Here is a 17,945-nt window from a genome sequence, read left to right on the forward strand (position 1 = left end):
TTCTCCTCTCACCTTAAATAATGTCGCTAGTTTTGAATTCCTTCTCCTTAAGGAAAGGATCTATACCTCATGACATTATAAACCTCTAAAATGTCACCCCTCAACCTCTTAGGCTCCAGTGCAAAAGTCCCAGCTTATTACGCCTCTCCTTATAACTCAAACCATCCAGTCCTGGCAACGTCCTGGTAAATCTTTTCTGAGCCCCCCGCTCCAAGTTCATAATATCCTTCCTATTGTATGGTAATGACTGGACACAGTACTGTTTCAACTGAACAAAATAAGCTCCAACCATCCTCTGGTTCGTTTTTAATGCAATGCCGTGACCAATTAAGTCAGTATTGTGTGTTTAAACTTAAACAAATCTTGACACTGTTAGCTGTCAGTCACAATGAATTGGTGCGTTCTCCTTGATAATATCTCTACCATTAGAAAATATCTGCCAAACAATCAAATCTAATGGGAAAAGTTTCAATGCATATGGGCCAAGTATTGGCAAGTGAGACTAGTTTCGTTTAGGAAACATGATCGTCATGGAAAAGTTGGGAAAAAAGGGTCTGTTTCCATGTGCATGACTCTAAATCCACTTTCCAACCAGGACATTGTTCTCATACACTATAAAATGGTGTTCATTTTACATTGTTATTTTTAATGTTCTGATGAGTGCAAAATAAAAAGCCTTAACGAAATATCTCCTTTGTGCAATACTCAAGTTCTGAACTATAAAAAAGGATTAAATTGTACAAAGTAAACTTTGAATAGTGTGACTACGTTACAAGCTAAATATGATAGTTTGGTGTTAAAGTGCTGGATGAAAAATGTGAAAGCCTGTGAAAGGTGTTAAGTGAGCTTTTTCAACCAGCGTTTTTTTAAACCCTTTTTATCAGCTTATTTCTGTTTTGCTTGCTATGTGTTTCCATTTTTAAAAAATCAAAGTTAGATTTTGGTGCCATACAAGTAAAGCAAGTCAAATTACCATTTGAGCATAAATAATGTCTATGATTTTTTTGATTTTAAATATATTCTGAATTCAACATTAGTTGAGTTAATTAAACCTCAGCTAAGTTATTGATTTAATGTATTAGTATAAATGACTGCTGGATGATGTGGTGATTTTGGGAGATTTTGGGTAGTTTCAGGTCAACTGTTCATAAACCAGCACATTTTATTTGGTCTTTTGCAGCTCGAGCTTTTAAGACTATGATGAGTCCAACTGGTCCAAGCCCTAACCCTAATATCCCATCAGAATATTGTTCCACAGTTCCTCCTCTGCAGCAAGCTCAGGCATCTGGCACCCTCAACTCCCCTCCCCCCACTGTCATGGTACCAGTCTCAGTACTAAAACACCCAAGAAACACAAGCACAGGTATTTGTTGATTTGTTTTAGTTTTTATTAGATTTCACTTCTGTCTGGTAGAAACAGATATTGTGAAAAATTTATGTTTGGTTTTCATTTCACTTGGTTATTGAAAGTACTTTATATTAATTGCAAAAACTTTATTTTTATTTGGGAGTTCAACTAGTCTATTACTGCTTAAGAATGAAACGCATTTTCTCTTCTAATTTGCATTACTCTGTCAACTTGAAGTACTCCAGATCAGACCAAGTACAGAGTAAGCAATTCACAGGTCTTCCAACATTAGTTTAGTCCCGACCTCAAAAGAATTTCTGGACTACTGGTATGAATTCATACATATTCTCCCTGTGTCTGCGTGGGTTTCCTCCGGGTGCTCCGGTTTCCTCCCACAACCTAAAAATGTGCAGGTTAGGTGAATTGGCCATGATAAATTGCCCGTAGTGTTAAGTGAAGGGGTGAATGTAAGGGAATGGGTCTGGATGGGTTGTGCTTTGGCGGGTCAGTGTGGAATTGTTGGGCTGAAGGGCCTGTTTCCACACTGTAAGTAATCTAATTGAGACTAAGTAATCTAATCTAATCTAATCTAATATCATACACCAGCCATTCCCTATTTGGCAACTTATGGTGGGCCTTTGTGTTCATGGTCATAAAGTTGAGACAGTTCAGTTTATGACCAGTCAGAAATTGTTGCAATCAGTAACAAGAGGGGAACCTTCATCTAAATGCAGTCAAAGAGTCATAGAGATGTACAACATGGAAACAGACCCTGCGGTCCAACTCATTCATGCTGACCAGATATCCCAACCTAATCATGTCCTGTTTGCTAGCACATGGCCCATATCCCTCAAACCCTTCCGATTCATATAACCATCCAGATGCCTTTTCAAAGTTGCAATTGTAATAGCCTCCACCACTTCCTCTGGCAGCTCGTTCCATACACATACCACCTTCTGCTTGAAAAAGTTGCCCTTAGGTCTCTTTTATATCTTTTCCCCCCTCACCCTAAACCTATGCTGTCTAGTTCTGGACACTCTACCCCAGATAAAAGACTTTGTCTATTTATACTATCCGTGCCCCTAATGATTTCATAGACTTCTATAAGGTCACCCCTCAGCCTCCAATGCACCATGGGAATGCTCATCTGCAAACTTACTAACTATACCTCCTATGCTCACATCTAAATCATTCAACTAGAGTTCAGTGAGTTTTTAGAATAAATCATGGTTTTCTATTGGCGCCCCTTGTTTTAAAGCTTCTTGCTGCAATTAGGGTTTGCACCAATATATGAGACTGAATAGGTTGACAATAACCCAAATGGCAATTTTTCAGCGGACAATGGAGAACATTTTACAACGTCCAACCCAGGTCACCATTTATCTAGATGACGTGCTACTAACGGAAGGCCAATAAGGAGCACTAAGGACATAGTCCTTAGACTTTTCTCCCAGGCAGGCATACACATTATAAGGGAAAAATGTGTTCTAGGCACCCCAAGTGACTCACTTGGGCTGCAGTGCCAACAAGATTGGGTATACCTATTGAAAGATAAAGTGAGGGTAATCAAAGGTGCCCCAGCTCCTCATGTGAAAAGTTCATACATAACCTGGCCTCCATCCTGGCACCTTGGAAATGGTCACATAGGCAAGCCATCACTTTCAGGGAAGTGAAGAAACAGTTATCCTCCTCGAAGATGTTAGCACACTGTGATCTCGAGTGAGATCTGGTATTGACATACGATGCCTCCTTGTATGGCATCAGGGTACTATTAGCTCATAGATGGCCCAATGGAGAGGAATGCACATTAGCATATGCATCCAGGACTTTGAGCGTATTTATGCTCTGCATTAGCCAGATAGAGAAGGAACTTTTTGTGGTCATATTTGGGTGCTTCTCCTAAGAGACCAAAACTAAAGTTCCTCCGATGCCTTTTAAGGGAGTAAATACTCTCTTAGGTCTGCTTAGAGTATAAGGCAGTGCAGCCCATAGCTTCAGGCCAAATTTAGTAATGGATTCGAATACTAAGTGCATATAAGTGTAAGTTAAAACACTGACCGGGAGGCCAAATAGTCAAGATAGTGGAGTTATTTCAGACATTATACTGAGTTGTCTTAATTCTAACCATCTTACACACAAGGAGGAACTAAATACACTGTTAACAAAATACTGTTCACAAAAACCTAAGCCAATTTTAATCCACTTTCAAGTCGCCTACCTTGACACGGTGCTGTTTATGTATTTTGTAAATTTTTGACTATCAATAAAGTGAGGGATGCTGATCAATAAAACCTTTGCTTTCATTATTATCATCTGATCAAGAAGCACTGTCAGTTTCATAGTAATGCCTCTTCTGAAATATCTCTCAAATGCCTCTGTTGAACCAGTGTTTACTTTTTACTTAAACAAAAAAAACAAAGAACTGTGGATGCTGGAAATTGGAAATAAAAACAGAAATTCTTTTATAAGACTCAGCAGGTCCATCTGCATCTGTAGAGAGAAAGCAGTCAATGTTTTCGGTCCAGTGACCCTTCTCCAGATGGTAGATAGGCAAAGGTTGATATTTATGCAGACTATTGGAAGAGGCGATAGAGCTCAAAAAGAGAGAAAAACAGTTGGACAGAAAAAGGAGCGGTGAAAGGTCAGTTTAGGAGAATGAATAGTTGCTCATGGGGACTGTTAGCAGCTTGCAATGGATTGTGAGAGATAGCAGCCCATGTGATGACCAGGCTTGGTGTGTGAGGGTTTGGGTAAGGACATGGGAGAAGGTACCTCCAGTCCTAAAACAATTGAACTCCATATTAAGTCCAGAAGGCTGCAGAGTTTCCGAGTGGGAAATGAGGTGCTGTCCTTCCAACTTGGGCTGAGCTTCACTGGAGCACTGCAGTAAGCCTGAGACAGATGTTGGCCAGTGATCATGGTGGTGTGTTAAACTGCTAGGCAATTGGAAGCTCAGGGTCTTTTTTGCAGACAGAACATAGATATTCTGCAAAGCAATCGCCTGGTCTGCACTTTGTTTCCCCAGTGTTGAGGAAACCGTATTGTGAGCAGCAAATAGAATAGACTAAACTGAGTGAAGTGCTGCTTCACCTGTAAGGTATGTTTGGGGCCTTGGACAATGTGGAGGGAGGAAGTAAACGGCCTGTAATACCAGGTGAAGCAAGAAAAAACAAGAACAAATTCATGTAGCACTTTAATATGGCAAAATGTCGTAAAGTGCATTACAGGTCTATTATCAAGTACAATTTACAATTGAGCTCAATTGAGTTTTGGGACTGAACTCTACAAACTTATTTTTAAAAAGGTAGGGTTTAAAGGACAGCATTGAAGGAGAAACGAGCAATCTGAAGAGCATTTGTGTGCAGGACAGATTGTTTGATAAAAGTTTAAAACAGTAGGTCTGTGTGTCTGTTTTCAAGTGTCTGAATTGACTTGAGAGGATTATTCTATCTCTTAGTAGAAATGTACAGCAGCTTTTTGAATTTGTTTCTGCTGATAAAGTAGATGCATTGTACTTCATTTGCTACTAATTGCAAGCAGTGTGCACACATTCTTGTGAACAAGCAATCACATACAAAGTGACGCACATTAAGGGATGTAGTACCATTTCTTTCAGTTGATCGTGCTGCATGATTATATTTCTGCTGTAAATCACCAAATTACAATAAAACTGGTGCATAAGGTTCTGTACCAGAATAATGGGTCTGTGAGGGAGTGATCAGAGGTGTGTTGAACCACAACTGAATACCATATTGTTATTGATTAATGAAAACATAAATGAAGTTCAAATTTAACAGAGTACTATAAAATACTCCCCCTCGCTGTGATTCCAGTAAATGCAAGGTAAAATTGAGCAGAGGATTGATCCTTCTTTTAATTAAGTTTTAAGATCCTTTGAGTTTTTTTAATTCTGTGAGCATCATCAGCAAATGTCCAATTTATTGAACAACTCTTATTTAGTTTTTTCATTTGTTCAAGGGAACATCGGCATCCTGGCTATGCCAGCATTGATTGCCTCATTATGCTGCTTCATTACTCTGAATAAGGTGCCTCTTTGAACCTGGGGTGTAGAAACACCTGTAGGGCTATGAGAGGAAATTTTGGGACTTTCGACCCAGTGACATTAAAGGAATGGCAATATATTTCCAACTCTGGATAGTGTGTGGCTTAGAGGGGATCTGATCACACCTCTGTTCTCATGTCTGCTGTCCTCGTCCTTCTAGGTGGTAGAGTTGTGGGTATGAGAAGTGCAATAAAAGGAGCTTTGGTGAATTGCTGCAGTGCATCTTGTAGATGATGCACACTTTTGTCACTGTCAGTCATGGAAGGAATACATATTCAAGGTGGTGGGTATGGTGCCAGTCAGGCTGCCTGCTTTAACCTGTATGATGTCAGCTTGAGTGTTGTTGGAGCTGCACCATCCAGGGAAGTATGGAATATTTCATCACGCCGTTGTGTGGCTAGTGGATGCTGGATTGATGACAAGTATATTGGTGAGTTACTGCATTATTCCTGGTCTCCGAACCACAACTCTAGTCACAGGATGTGTGTGGCTGTCCAGTTCAGTTTCTGGGCAACGAGAAACCCTGAGAAAGTAATGGAGGGCCCTTTGTCTAGTGTGCCCTGGAGTCAGGTACAGATCACACTGTATATGAGTGCTCAGTTTTGATCACTGAAGGACATCAATTAATCCATTGAAAGATTGTAAATTATTATTTTTGTTAAATTGAATTTCTGTCATACCATGTCTTCTTGCCCTTTTTTTTATAACTTGTGTGCCTGCTGAAAAACTGAAGTTGAAATGTGAAAACCAGACAGAATTTGCCGATTAGTAAATGTGGTAGTTTTTTAAAATATACCTGTTTAGAATATCCAGGCTTAAGCTGAGAAGTAACAAATAACATTTGCATCACATAAATGCCAGGCAATGACCAATTCCAATAAAAGAGAATCTAACCATCACCCCATGACATTCAATTGCATTACAATCGTTGACTTTCCACTCTCAACATTCTAGTGGTTATCATTGACCAAACGCTGAATTGGACTGGTAATACAGGTATGGTGGCCAGAAAAATCGACTGAAATACTGTTAAGAGTAATTCACCTCCAGAATACCCAAACACTGTCCATCATCTACAAGGCTCAAGTCAAGAGTGTAATACAATACCTGCCTGGATGAATATGGATCCAATAACATTCAAGAATTCTGACACCATTCAAGACAATGCAATCCACTTGATTGGCACCATATCCACAAATATCCACTCCCTCCACCGCCGATGCTCAGTGGCAGAGAAAAACTGTAAAACTTTACATGTAACCATTTTTGAGGTGTTACCTTTCTCATCCACAAGCTGCAACATAGTTTATAATTTTACATTGATATGCTAGGTCAGATGAATGCATGTGCTGCTGCCCTTAATAACCTGCAGGACAGTATCAGTCGAGTCCACAGAATTTGTGTCGCAGGCATGAAAGTGTTTTCTAAGTCACATGTAGGATTTTAAACAAAATTATCCTTTGTTGCGGAAGTTGGACTAAGAAATCAGATGCTAATAATTCTAATACTGCATTTGAAAAATTAATGTGCAAAACATTGTCATGTAAGTATTAATATAAAACCTTTGGATCATACAAGAATAGTCAAATTCAAATAAGTCTGTTCTCTAACAGTTGCAAGACTATAAATTTACAATATCTTCAAGTATTTAGTAGCTTATGAATGAGTTTGTTCAACCTTGTGACTTAATTTCTTGCAAATTAAAATGCCTAGTTCACTCAGTAACATATTGTGAAAATTAGAACATAGGTTATCAAATTTTTTTTGAAAGTGCACTCAAATACTTTCCGAAAACTACATCCCCTCCATTGGGCTTTAGATACTGATCAGTGTTAGAATTTAAATTTAATCTAAAATATTAGCTTCTAATTTTTAAAATTCTCTCCATCTTTTAGTGTTGAGCGCCATTTTGAAACAGACTAACGTTGAGCATGGAGGGTTTTTTTTTTGAAAACTAATTCGAGATATAAATATTACTGGCTGGACAAGTGTTTATTTCTCGTCTAGTTGCCCTTGAGAAGGTGCTGGTGAAAATACTTTCCTGTGAATAAAATGATAGGCTTTGGCAGAGTCTAGTCAACATTATGAATTTGATCAATCTTTGATTTTTCTTAACCTGTCTTTCCAGAGTTGTGTTCAGATATTTTTGATTTTGTCGACTGGCATTGTATCTCCTTCCAAAGCCGGTATTATTTGGTTGTATTGAAATACTTGTCAGTGACAAATGAGGCCAGAGTTCAAATAAACTTGAGTGGATGATCTAAATTGACAATGAATTGCTGAGGAACTATTGCATTGTCAGGTGTGGTCATAGAGATGAAACATTAAACCAATGACTATTGAATGAACTGCCTTTTGAAGTGAACATTCAAAATCCTGGTGCACTACTTGTTCCAGTGGAGGTAGATTGTCTGATATCGTGACCAGTGTTCTTTCCTCCATCACCAAAAAATCATTTAATTGTGGAATCTTGTTGTGAATAAATTGGCTGCTGCACTTGTGTACATGAGCATTATTAATTTGTACTGCCTAGATAATGCATTGTATTTCAAGTCTCCATGACTTCAGGACCTCCCAAAGCACTTGAAAGTTGAGTGTTTTAACCCTGGAAATACAGCTGACAATTTGTGCGCAGACAAACAACAATGTGATTATGATAAATATGACTCTGTTTTGTAATATTGATTGAAGGAGAAACATTGGCCACAACACCAAAAGGTAACTTCCCTTGCTCTCCTTGGGAGGATTGTTATGTCATCTTTAATGGCTGTGTAATAGGGCACATAGAACCTTAGTTCATATAAATGTCAGCACCTTCAAACAGTGCAGTTATCCCTCAGTACTGCACTGAACTAACAGAATTAACTTTTCTGCTTGTAAGCAATCACTGTGTTTAAAAGTAATCATGTGTGAAGTGTCGAGATAAGGTTTTTTGTTTTTAAAAATGGACAACTTTTTATCAGTTTCTGAATTTTGCCAAATTTTGCTGCAACTTAATTGAAAGAATATTTTCTGCTTCCTCCTATCTATGTGATAGACTGCTTCCTGCAAATGTTCAGGTAACTGTCCCACGCCCTCATGCCCCAATATATCGACAGCTGAGATTCCAGCTCAACAACACTAGCAGATATGACATAAGTTGCAGAAAATTATTGCATTTATAGCTGTCCAGGATCATACTCTCCACAAGCTCCCACCTGCCAATGTCAATTTAACCTTATTTATCTGATTTAATTCATTAGTTTTCAATTGCACTGATTTATTTTAATCATATTTAGATGATATATTTTAAGCTAAATTAAATGAAAACACAGTATCTCCCCTATCAATTTTATTATTTGATGACTACACCAGCACGAACTTGCATTTTTAAATCCTCCTGTTCAGACATGTTTTGATGCACCTCTGGAGTAGGTGGAATTTGAACTTGGTATTCTGGCCCAGTGGTAGAGACAGAACCATTGCCCACAGGAGCTCTTCCCCATGACTTTTCATTTGATGCAAATACAGATAACTTTTATACTACTGTCCTTTAATTTAGCTCTTTTGACCATAGTTTAATTCTAGCCGGTCTCTTCCTAGGCCATTGTGACTGTTCTAAGTTTGAGCACATAACTGAATGTAAAATTGAAGCATCACTTCCACACTTTATTACAACACCCACAGTGTTGCCCGTGACACAGGCAAATGATAGATAATATCATAGTTGAGTTGTCTTTTGTTGTCTTTGAGTCAGTTGAGTTTGCACAATCTCCCAGTATCTGCATGGGTTTCCTCTGGGTGCTCCTGTTCCCTCCCACAGTCCAAAGATGTGCAGGTTAGGTGGATTGGCCGTGCTAAGTTGCCCCATAGTATCTGTGAATGTGTAGGTCAGGTGGGTTAGCTTTGGGAAATGCAAGGTTATGGGGATAGGGTAGAGGGGTGGGCCTTGGTGGGATGCTCTTTGGAGAGTCAGTGTGGACAGAATGGGTGAATAGCCTGCTTCCATGCTGTAAGGATTTTGAGTCCTAACTTAGTTTTTGACTAAGGAGAAAAGGAAAATCTTTGAATCCCAACTAAAACAAAGCAAAATATTATAAATGCTGGAATAAAAATAGAAAATGCTGGAGAAACTCAGCATCTGTGGGAAGAAAACCAAAGTTCACATTTTGAGTCTGATATTCTCTTCACAGCTACTGAGCAAAATAGTGCAGACTGGGAATCAAATGTCTGTCATGCTTAATGCTACATATTTGCTGCAGTACTAACAAGTATATAGGTTTTCAACCAGTAGGCTATTTGGGAAATATTTGTGTAAGCTTGTCAGAGTCTTAGAAATATACAGCACGGAAACAGACCCTTTAGTCCGACTTGTGCATACCAACCAGATATCCCAACCCAATCTAGTCCCAACTGCCAGCACCCGGCACAGATCCCTCAACCCTTCCTATTCACATACCCATCCAGATGCCTTTTAAATGTTGCAATTGTACTAGCCTCCATCACTTACTCTTGCAGCTCAAACCATACACTTAGCACCCTCTGCATGAAAAAGTTGCCCCTTAGTTCTCTTTTCCCCTCTCCCCCTAAATCTGTGCCCTCTAGTTCTGGACTCCCCCACCCCAGGGAAAATACTTTGTCTATTTATCCTGTCCATGTCCCACATGATTTTATAAACCTCTATAACATCACCCCTCAGCCTCTGATGCTCCAGGGAAAACAGTCCAAGCCAATTCAACCTCGTCCCTACAGCTCAAATCCTCCAACCCTGGCAACATCCTTATAAATCTTGTAAAACTTGTTGTAAATTTCAAGTTTCACAACATCCTTCCAATAAGAAGGAGACCCGAATTGCATGCAGTATTCCAACAGTGGCCGAACCAATGCCCTGTACAGCTGCAACATGACCTCCCAACTCCTGTACTCAATGCTCTGACCAATAAAGGAAAGCATACCAAACTCCTCCTCCTCTATCCTATCTACCTGCGACTCCACTTTCAAGGAGCTACAAGCCTGCACGACAAGGTCTCTTTGTTCAGCAACACTCCCTTGGACCTTACCATTAAGTGTATACCCAAAATGCAGCACCTCGCATTTATCTAAATTGAACGCCATCTGCCACTTCTCAGCCCATTGGCCCATCTGATCAAGATCCAGTTGTAATCTGAGGTATAGGGTGTCGGTTTGCTCGCTGAGCTGTAGGTTTGATATCCATGGACATGATTTCCCACGCACAAAGTTATGTTGAGTATCCCTAATCAGTCCTTGCCTTTCCAAATACATGTACATCCTGTCCCTCAGGATTCCTTTCAACAACTTGCCCACCACCTATTGTCAGGCTCACTGGTCTATAGTTCCTTGGCTTGTGCTTACTACCTTTCTTAAATTGTGGAACCAGATTAGCCAATCACCAACCTTCTGGCACCTCACCTGTGACTATCAATAATACAAGTATCTAAGCAAGGACTGGATTAGTGGTGCTGGAAGAGCACAGCAGTTCAGGCAGCGTCCAATGAGCAGCGAAATCGACATTTCGGGCAAAAGCCCTTCATCAGGAATAAAGTTAGTGAGCCTGAAGCGTGGAGAGATAAACTAGAGGAGGGTGGGGTCCTCACCCTTAACAATTTCTCCTTTGAATCATCCCACTTCCTCCAGACCAAAGGGGTAGCCATGGGCACACGTATGGGCCCCAGCTATGCCTGTCTCTTTGTTGGCTACGTAGAACAGTTGATCTTCCGTAATTACACCGGCACCACTCCCCACCTCTTCCTCCACTACATTGATGACTGCATTGGCGCCACCTCCTGCTCCTGCGAGGAGGTTGAGCAATTCATCAACTTCACCAACACATTCCACCCTGACCTTAAATTTACCTGGACCATCTCTGACACCTCCCTCCCTTTCCTGGACCTCTCCATCTCCATTAATGACGACCGACTTGACACTGACATTTTTTACAAACCCACCGACTCCCACAGCTACCTGGATTACACCTCTTCCCACCCTATCTCTTGCAAAAATGCCATCCCGTATTCCCAATTTCTCCGCCTCCGCTGTATCTGCTCCCAGGAGGACCAGTTCCACCATAGAACACACCAGATGGCCTCCTCCTTTAGAGACCGCAATTTCCCTTCGCACTTTGGTTAAAGATGCCCTCCAACGCATCTCGTCCACATCCCACACCTCCGCCCTCAGACCCCACCCCTCCAACCGTAACAAGGACAGAACGCCCTGAGTGCTCACCTTCCACCCTACAAACCTTCGCATCAACCAAATCATCCGCCGACATTTCCACCACCTCCAAAAAGACCCCACTACCAGGGATATATTTCCCTCCCCACCCCTTTCCGCCTTCCGCAAAGACCGTTCCCTCTGTGACTACCTGGTCAGGTCCACACCCCGCCTACAACCCACCCTCCCATTCTGGCACTTTCCCCTGCCACCGCAGGAACTGTAAAACCTGTGCCCACACCTCCTCCTTCACCTCTATCCAAGGCCCTAAAGGAACCTTCCACATCCACCAGAGTTTTACCTGCACATCCACTAATATCATTTATTGTATCCGTTGCTCCTGATGTGGTCTCCTCTACATTGGGGAGACTGGGCGCCTCCTAGCAGAGCGCTTTAGGGAACATCTCTGAGACACCCGCACCAATCAACCAAACCGCCCCGTGGCCCAACATTTCAACTCTCCCTCACACTCTGCCGAGGACATGTAGGTCCTGGGCCTCCTTCACCGCCGCTCCCTCAGCACCAGACGCCTGGAGGAAGAACGCCTCATCTTCCGCCTCGGAACACTTCAACCCCAGTACATCAATGTGGACTTCAACAGCTTCCTCATTTCCCCTTCCCCCACCTCACCCTAGTTTCAAACTTCCAGCTCAGCACTGTCTCCTTGACTTGTCCAGACTTGTCCTACCTGCCTATCTCCTTTTCCGCCTATCTCCTTTTCCACCTATCCACTCCACCCTCTCCTCCTTGACCTATCACCTTCATCTCCTCCCCCACTCACCCATTGTACTCTCTTCCCACCCCCACCCTCCTCTAGCTTATCTCTCCACGCTTCAGGCTCACTGCCTTTATTCCTGATGAAGGGCTTTTGCCCGAAACGTCGATTTCGCTGCTCATTGGATGCTGCCTGAACTGCTGTGCTCTTCCAGCACCACTAATCCAGTATTTGCTTTCCAGCATCTGCAGTTATTGTTTTTACCTCGTTGATTTTATCTCGCAAGGAGCCCAGCAATCACTTCCCTAGCTTCCCACAGAGGTCTACGATACACCTGATCAGGTCCTGGGGATTTATCCACGCTTATGCGTTTCAAGACATCTAGCACTTCCTCCTCTGTAATATGGACATTTTTCAAGATGTCACCATCTGTTTCCCTACATTTTATATCTCCCTAGTATCTTCCCCCATCTCCTGCAGCTCCACATAAAGGCCGTTGTATGTGAATATTTAAGTCATCTCTATCTCTGGATCCTTTTTATAAAATCATGACCAGAATTCTGCAAAATATTTACTGTGAAACCGTTGTTCAGACCCAAATCGCTACAACTTAATTGACAGTAAGTATATTGTTGGTACATGCTTATATTGTCTATTGATCCATAAATTACTGTTGGATTTGTTTGTATCAACATGTATGCGAATGTCTTTCCTAACGTTAGAGTTGAGAATTAGACATTTTCATGAATTTTCATACTAAGTTTGGAATTGTTATTCCTTGTGCTATGGTTTTTAAAAGCATGTTTCTTGCATTAAAATTTTCAAACTTTAAAATTGTAATGTTAAAGAAAATAGAATTAATGCAGTTTTCTTGACAATGTGATTTTACTGATGAAATGTATTAATTTTAAAAGGCATAATTTCTTACACAGGCATCTGTTCCAGAGAACATAGAAGAGTCTGGTTTGCAGATGGTATCCTGCCAAATGGAGAAGTGGCAGACACAACAACAATGACAGGAAATTCAACAGTTGGTGTAGGCAAGCAAACACCAGATGATGTGTGCCGAATGAGTCATGTCACACAAGAATCAAAAGTTGTACTGGTAAATACCAAATTAATTCCTAGTACACAGCAAATCCAGTTATCAGTGGCAGAAACCTGTTGATTTAAAAAATGGAAAAATTGTATTTTCCCCTTATTTTCAGACAAAACATTCAAATCAGCATTTATATAACAAGATTTTAAAATGTTTTAAAAATCTTCAGTTACTTTAACTCCTTTCTCCAATTTGCAGCCTTCATCTTCTAGTGCAGGAGATAAAATACATTCTGAAGCTATAAGTCAAGTTGGTGCTTTGAGGACTGATTCAGCTTCAACAAAAACTGTTTCAGCAAGCCTTGAAAACAATATCACACCTAACCTTATTTATCGAGCAGACTATAGAGCACTGGCAACTATTGGAAAGTCTGTTGAAAAAGTCATCAGTCTTGTTCCAGATGATGAGAATGATCTCCCTCCGCTTATTGTGGCAATAGAAGGTGAAGGTATTTCATGTTGATACTTCAAAGTTTTTAAGCAAATCATATGTTGTACTTACATTCAATGAAATGAAAATTATATGTACTTAGATTTACTTTTTTGTAAAATGAGGACAGATTTAAAAAATAACTTGCCTGTCACGACTCTTAAGGATCCAGATTTGCTTTACCAATAATGAAGAATCAGGTACTGACATGGAGGTGGTTGTGGTAATCATGTGTACAGCAAAGTCATACAAACTGTAATGAAGTACAATGCCAGTTAACATTGGTCACTGGTCTTTGGTCGTGTGAGTTTGCTGTATGTGATTGCATGTCTTAGAATCAAAATGTTTTCTCGAGTATTAAAATTTGTTACAAATTCCAGCTTTAAGTGGTTGTACCTGATTTGAGAAATTATCTAAATAAAACAAAAAAGTATCAGTCAGTTTGAATGTGACCTGAGCTTCATCCTCTGATGTTTTGAGAAGTCTTCATTTTTGATATTCAGATAAATAATTTGCCGCAACCACTGCAAATTGTCACACTCTAAGATGTTAATATTTTATATCACTTGTAGCTGTCATTTGACTTTTTAATAAAGCAACATTGCCGATATTGTGCTAAACTTGAGGATTCATGTTGAATGTGATAAATCTAAACTTATGTCTGCTTAGCTTAGGTGATGGAAATCATCTCTGCTTTAGAAGATTGTGAGGAAAACTTTGGGTCACAAATTAGACTGGAATATCTGAATATTGAATATTCTTCAGTGTTCGTTTGTACTTTAGTTGAGACATATGTTCTAATAGAGTTCTACTTTCTCTGATTTTCTGATTGCTAAAGCTTGTATTCTAGAAGGATGTAATCAAGTGGACTAAGGGTTATCTTCGTTCAATTTTAATTTGTTTAACTTTCTACTTGCTGAGGAGGCCCAGTGGTGGTGGAGGAGCATCCATCTCAGAACCAAGCAATGCTGTTGCTGGAGGATGAAGGGTCAAATCCCTTGACGTTTGTGTTAAATGCCAATCTTCTAGTAAATGTGAAACGTGTGAACTGTAAGTATAGTATTACTTCCTTTTTAACCCCATCTCTCCTCTGTCTGCCTGTCGTTCACTGTCTGTCTGGCTGGTGCTGTCTGTCTGCTTGGATCTATTTTCTCGTGCCATCTTTTAGTTCTCCGTTCTCAGGTGCTTCATTCCTGAATAGATGATTGTCTTCGATTAGTTAGCCAAAGTGTTGGGATAAGGGTATTTTTGGAATGGCAGTCCGTAGTTAGCAGAGTACCACTGGGATCAGTGGTAGGTCTACAACTATTTTTACAACATATTAATGACTTGGATGAGGAAAGTGATTTCCTATGGCTAAGTTTGCAAATGATGCAAAATTGGGTATGAAGGCAAGTAGTGAGGCTGACAAGAAGAGTGCAGAGGGATAAAGACAGGCTAAGTGAGTGGGTAAAGGTTTGGCAAATGGAATATGATGTGTGAGGGATTACTTTTCAGAGGGAATGGGAATCCTTGTGCAAAATTACAAGTTCAGTTGGGTAATACAAAAGATAAATAAAATGTTGGTCTTTATTTCAAAGGGAATGAAGAAAGTCTTGCTATAACTGTAAAGCTGAAAATGTGTTGCTGGAAAAGCGCAGCCGGTCAGGCAGCATCCAAGGAGCAGGAGAATCGGCGTTTCGGGCATGAGCCCTTCTTCAGGCAAACTTTCCTGAAGAAGGGCTCATGCCTGAAACGTCGATTCTCCTGCTCCTTGGACGCTGCCTGACCGGCTGCGCTTTTCCAGCAACACATTTCCAGCTCTGATCTCCAGCATCTGCAGTCCTCACTTTCTCCTATAACTGTGCAAAGCATTGTTTAGACCAGACTGGAGTATTGTGAAAGTATTGATCCCCTTAAATAACAAAATGTGGGATCATGTTCAAATAATGACCAAAATTGGTAAATGGCGAAAATAGCCTCTTTATTCAGCAATCGCAGCACAAGTTCAAGGCTGCGATAGAACCCCAAAATTGGTTCTTACACGAGCCCCTTTATACACTGTTCTTACATGTCATTACTATAGTGGTTAATTTTTCATCTACAGTACACAAAGGTTTGAAGGGCTTCTGTCCTGGGAGACAGGAGATGGGTGAAGGATGTGCTTACTATTGGCTGTTACTACTTCTGATGGGATGTCTGTCCGGTCTGCTTGCATAATCAAGAGGTGTTCGTTCTTTTGTCTTTTAAGTTCATTGATTCCCTATAGTGTGGAAACTGGCCATTTGGCCCAACAAGTCCATACCGACCCTCCAAAGAGTAACCCACACAGACCCATTACCCTACCCTAATACTCTACATTCACCCTTGACTAAAGCACCTCACCTACAAATCCCTGAACACTATGGGCAATTTAGCATGGCCAGTTCACTGAACATGCGCATCTTTGGATTATAGGCAGAAATTGGAACACCCGAGGAAACCCATGCAGACGCTGGGAGAATGTGCAAACTCCACACAGTCTTCCAAGGCTGGAAGTGAAGCCGGGTCTCTGGTGCTGTGTGGCAGCAGTACTAACCACTGAGCCACTGTGGTGGCCTAGTAAATGTTAATGTTAGTAAAAATACTAGGCCTTTTCTCTAAATAAGTTAGAAATCATAATAAAAGAATAAAGGATATTAAACTGATTACTACAGCTGTGAGGTGAGATTTATTTACTATTTGTTGGAATGAGTTTCATTCATTCATGCAATTTCATGCAAGTGCTGTTTTGTCAGTTTCTTAAATGCATAAGGGCCCATTTAAAAGATGTTTAACAGGTAACTGATTAAAATTGTTTCGTGAAGACTTGATGGGGATGGTATTGTTCAGTATGCTGAATGCTGGAGTGGTTTAAATTTGTACACTGCAGATCTATGGTTTTCTAATTGAATGGATGAAATAGTTTTGTAGTAAATAATGGGTTAGTAAAGGGTTATAAATGAACAGGAACCTGGTATTAATGAATATAGCAAGCTGGTGAGGTGAGCTAAAGATATATTTTTGTGAGATATTGTATTATAGGCTATATTGACGTTTGTAGGCAGTCCAGAGCAGTTTCACCAAGTTGACCTTGAGTGTGAAGGGATTGTCATTTGGAGACTAGTTTAGTCATTTGGGCCTGAATTCATTGGAGTTTAGAGGAATGAGAGGTGACATTATTGAAATATATAAAACTCTTGGTGGAGGAGGAGGGGGGGTGAAGTGTTTGTGGGAGATGGCACTGTTTGACGGGCTGAATGCTGAGAGGTTGAGTTCCTCTTGTGGAAGTGTCTTGGACTAAACTGCATGATCAGACTAAAAGTTCCTTTAGATTAGAATGGTGCTGGAAAAGCACAGCAGTTCAGGCAGCATCCGAGGAGCAGTAAAATCAACATATCGGGCAAAAGCCCTTCATAAGGAATACAGGCAGAGAGCTGAAGGGTGGAGAGATCTCTGCACCCTTCAGGCTCTCTGCCTGTATTCCTGATGAAGGGCTTTTGCCCAAAACGTCGATTTTACTGCTCCTCGGATGCTGCCTGAACTGCTGTGCTTTTCCAGCACCATTCTAATCTAAACACTAGTTTCCAGCATCTGCAGTCATTGTTTTTACCTAAAATGTCCTTCAGGGTAGTGATGAGAAATTCCTTCTGGGGGTAGTCAATATCTGGAATTCTTTACTCCAAAGGACTGTAGAGTTTATTAAGTTAAGTGCATTCAAGAGGGAGATTTTAAATCAATTGAATGTCTCCTTTGAGCATTTTATCCCATTATTCTAGCACTTCTGCTGATCCTTTCAAATTGATCGAGCCGTGCTTCAACCTTCTCCCAAGATGCTTTTCCACTTTGCTTTTCTTGGCTTCTGCATGGAACGATTGCTTTTCTTGTAACTTCATTCTCCTTTCCTGTAGACACACAAAATATTAAATACAAAGTGGAGCATATGTTTTAATCAGCCTGGAGTGGTATTGAGTTTTCAAACACGCAAATTGTTCTGAAATAGCTGTCCCTCAATATTCCCCAAACATTTCTCCTTTATCTATCTTATCCATGGTCATGGCCACAGTTTCAATCTTGCCATTTT

At 40.6% G+C, this 17,945-nt stretch overlaps 1 protein-coding gene across 6 annotated transcripts in view; it reads left to right on the forward strand.

Annotated features, from left to right (window-relative positions):
• The window catches only part of zfyve16 (zinc finger, FYVE domain containing 16), a 69,179-nt gene that overhangs the window by 21,497 nt on the left and 29,737 nt on the right, over positions 1 to 17,945 (forward strand). For 2 of the 6 annotated variants that reach the window (XM_072582161.1, XM_072582167.1), the window contains 4 exons: positions 1,181 to 1,363; positions 13,269 to 13,441; positions 13,634 to 13,883; positions 14,786 to 14,914. In XM_072582161.1, the coding sequence (XP_072438262.1) occupies positions 1,181 to 1,363; positions 13,269 to 13,441; positions 13,634 to 13,883; positions 14,786 to 14,914 (735 nt within the window). The remainder of the gene's footprint in view (positions 1 to 1,180; positions 1,364 to 13,268; positions 13,442 to 13,633; positions 13,884 to 14,785; positions 14,915 to 17,945) is intronic. The other 4 variants (XM_072582175.1, XM_072582184.1, XM_072582193.1 and 1 more) reach the window with 4 other exon arrangements.

Source organism: Chiloscyllium punctatum, chromosome 2 (assembly GCF_047496795.1).
Source record: "Chiloscyllium punctatum isolate Juve2018m chromosome 2, sChiPun1.3, whole genome shotgun sequence".
In the NCBI taxonomy this organism is placed as follows: Eukaryota; Metazoa; Chordata; class Chondrichthyes; order Orectolobiformes; family Hemiscylliidae; genus Chiloscyllium; species Chiloscyllium punctatum.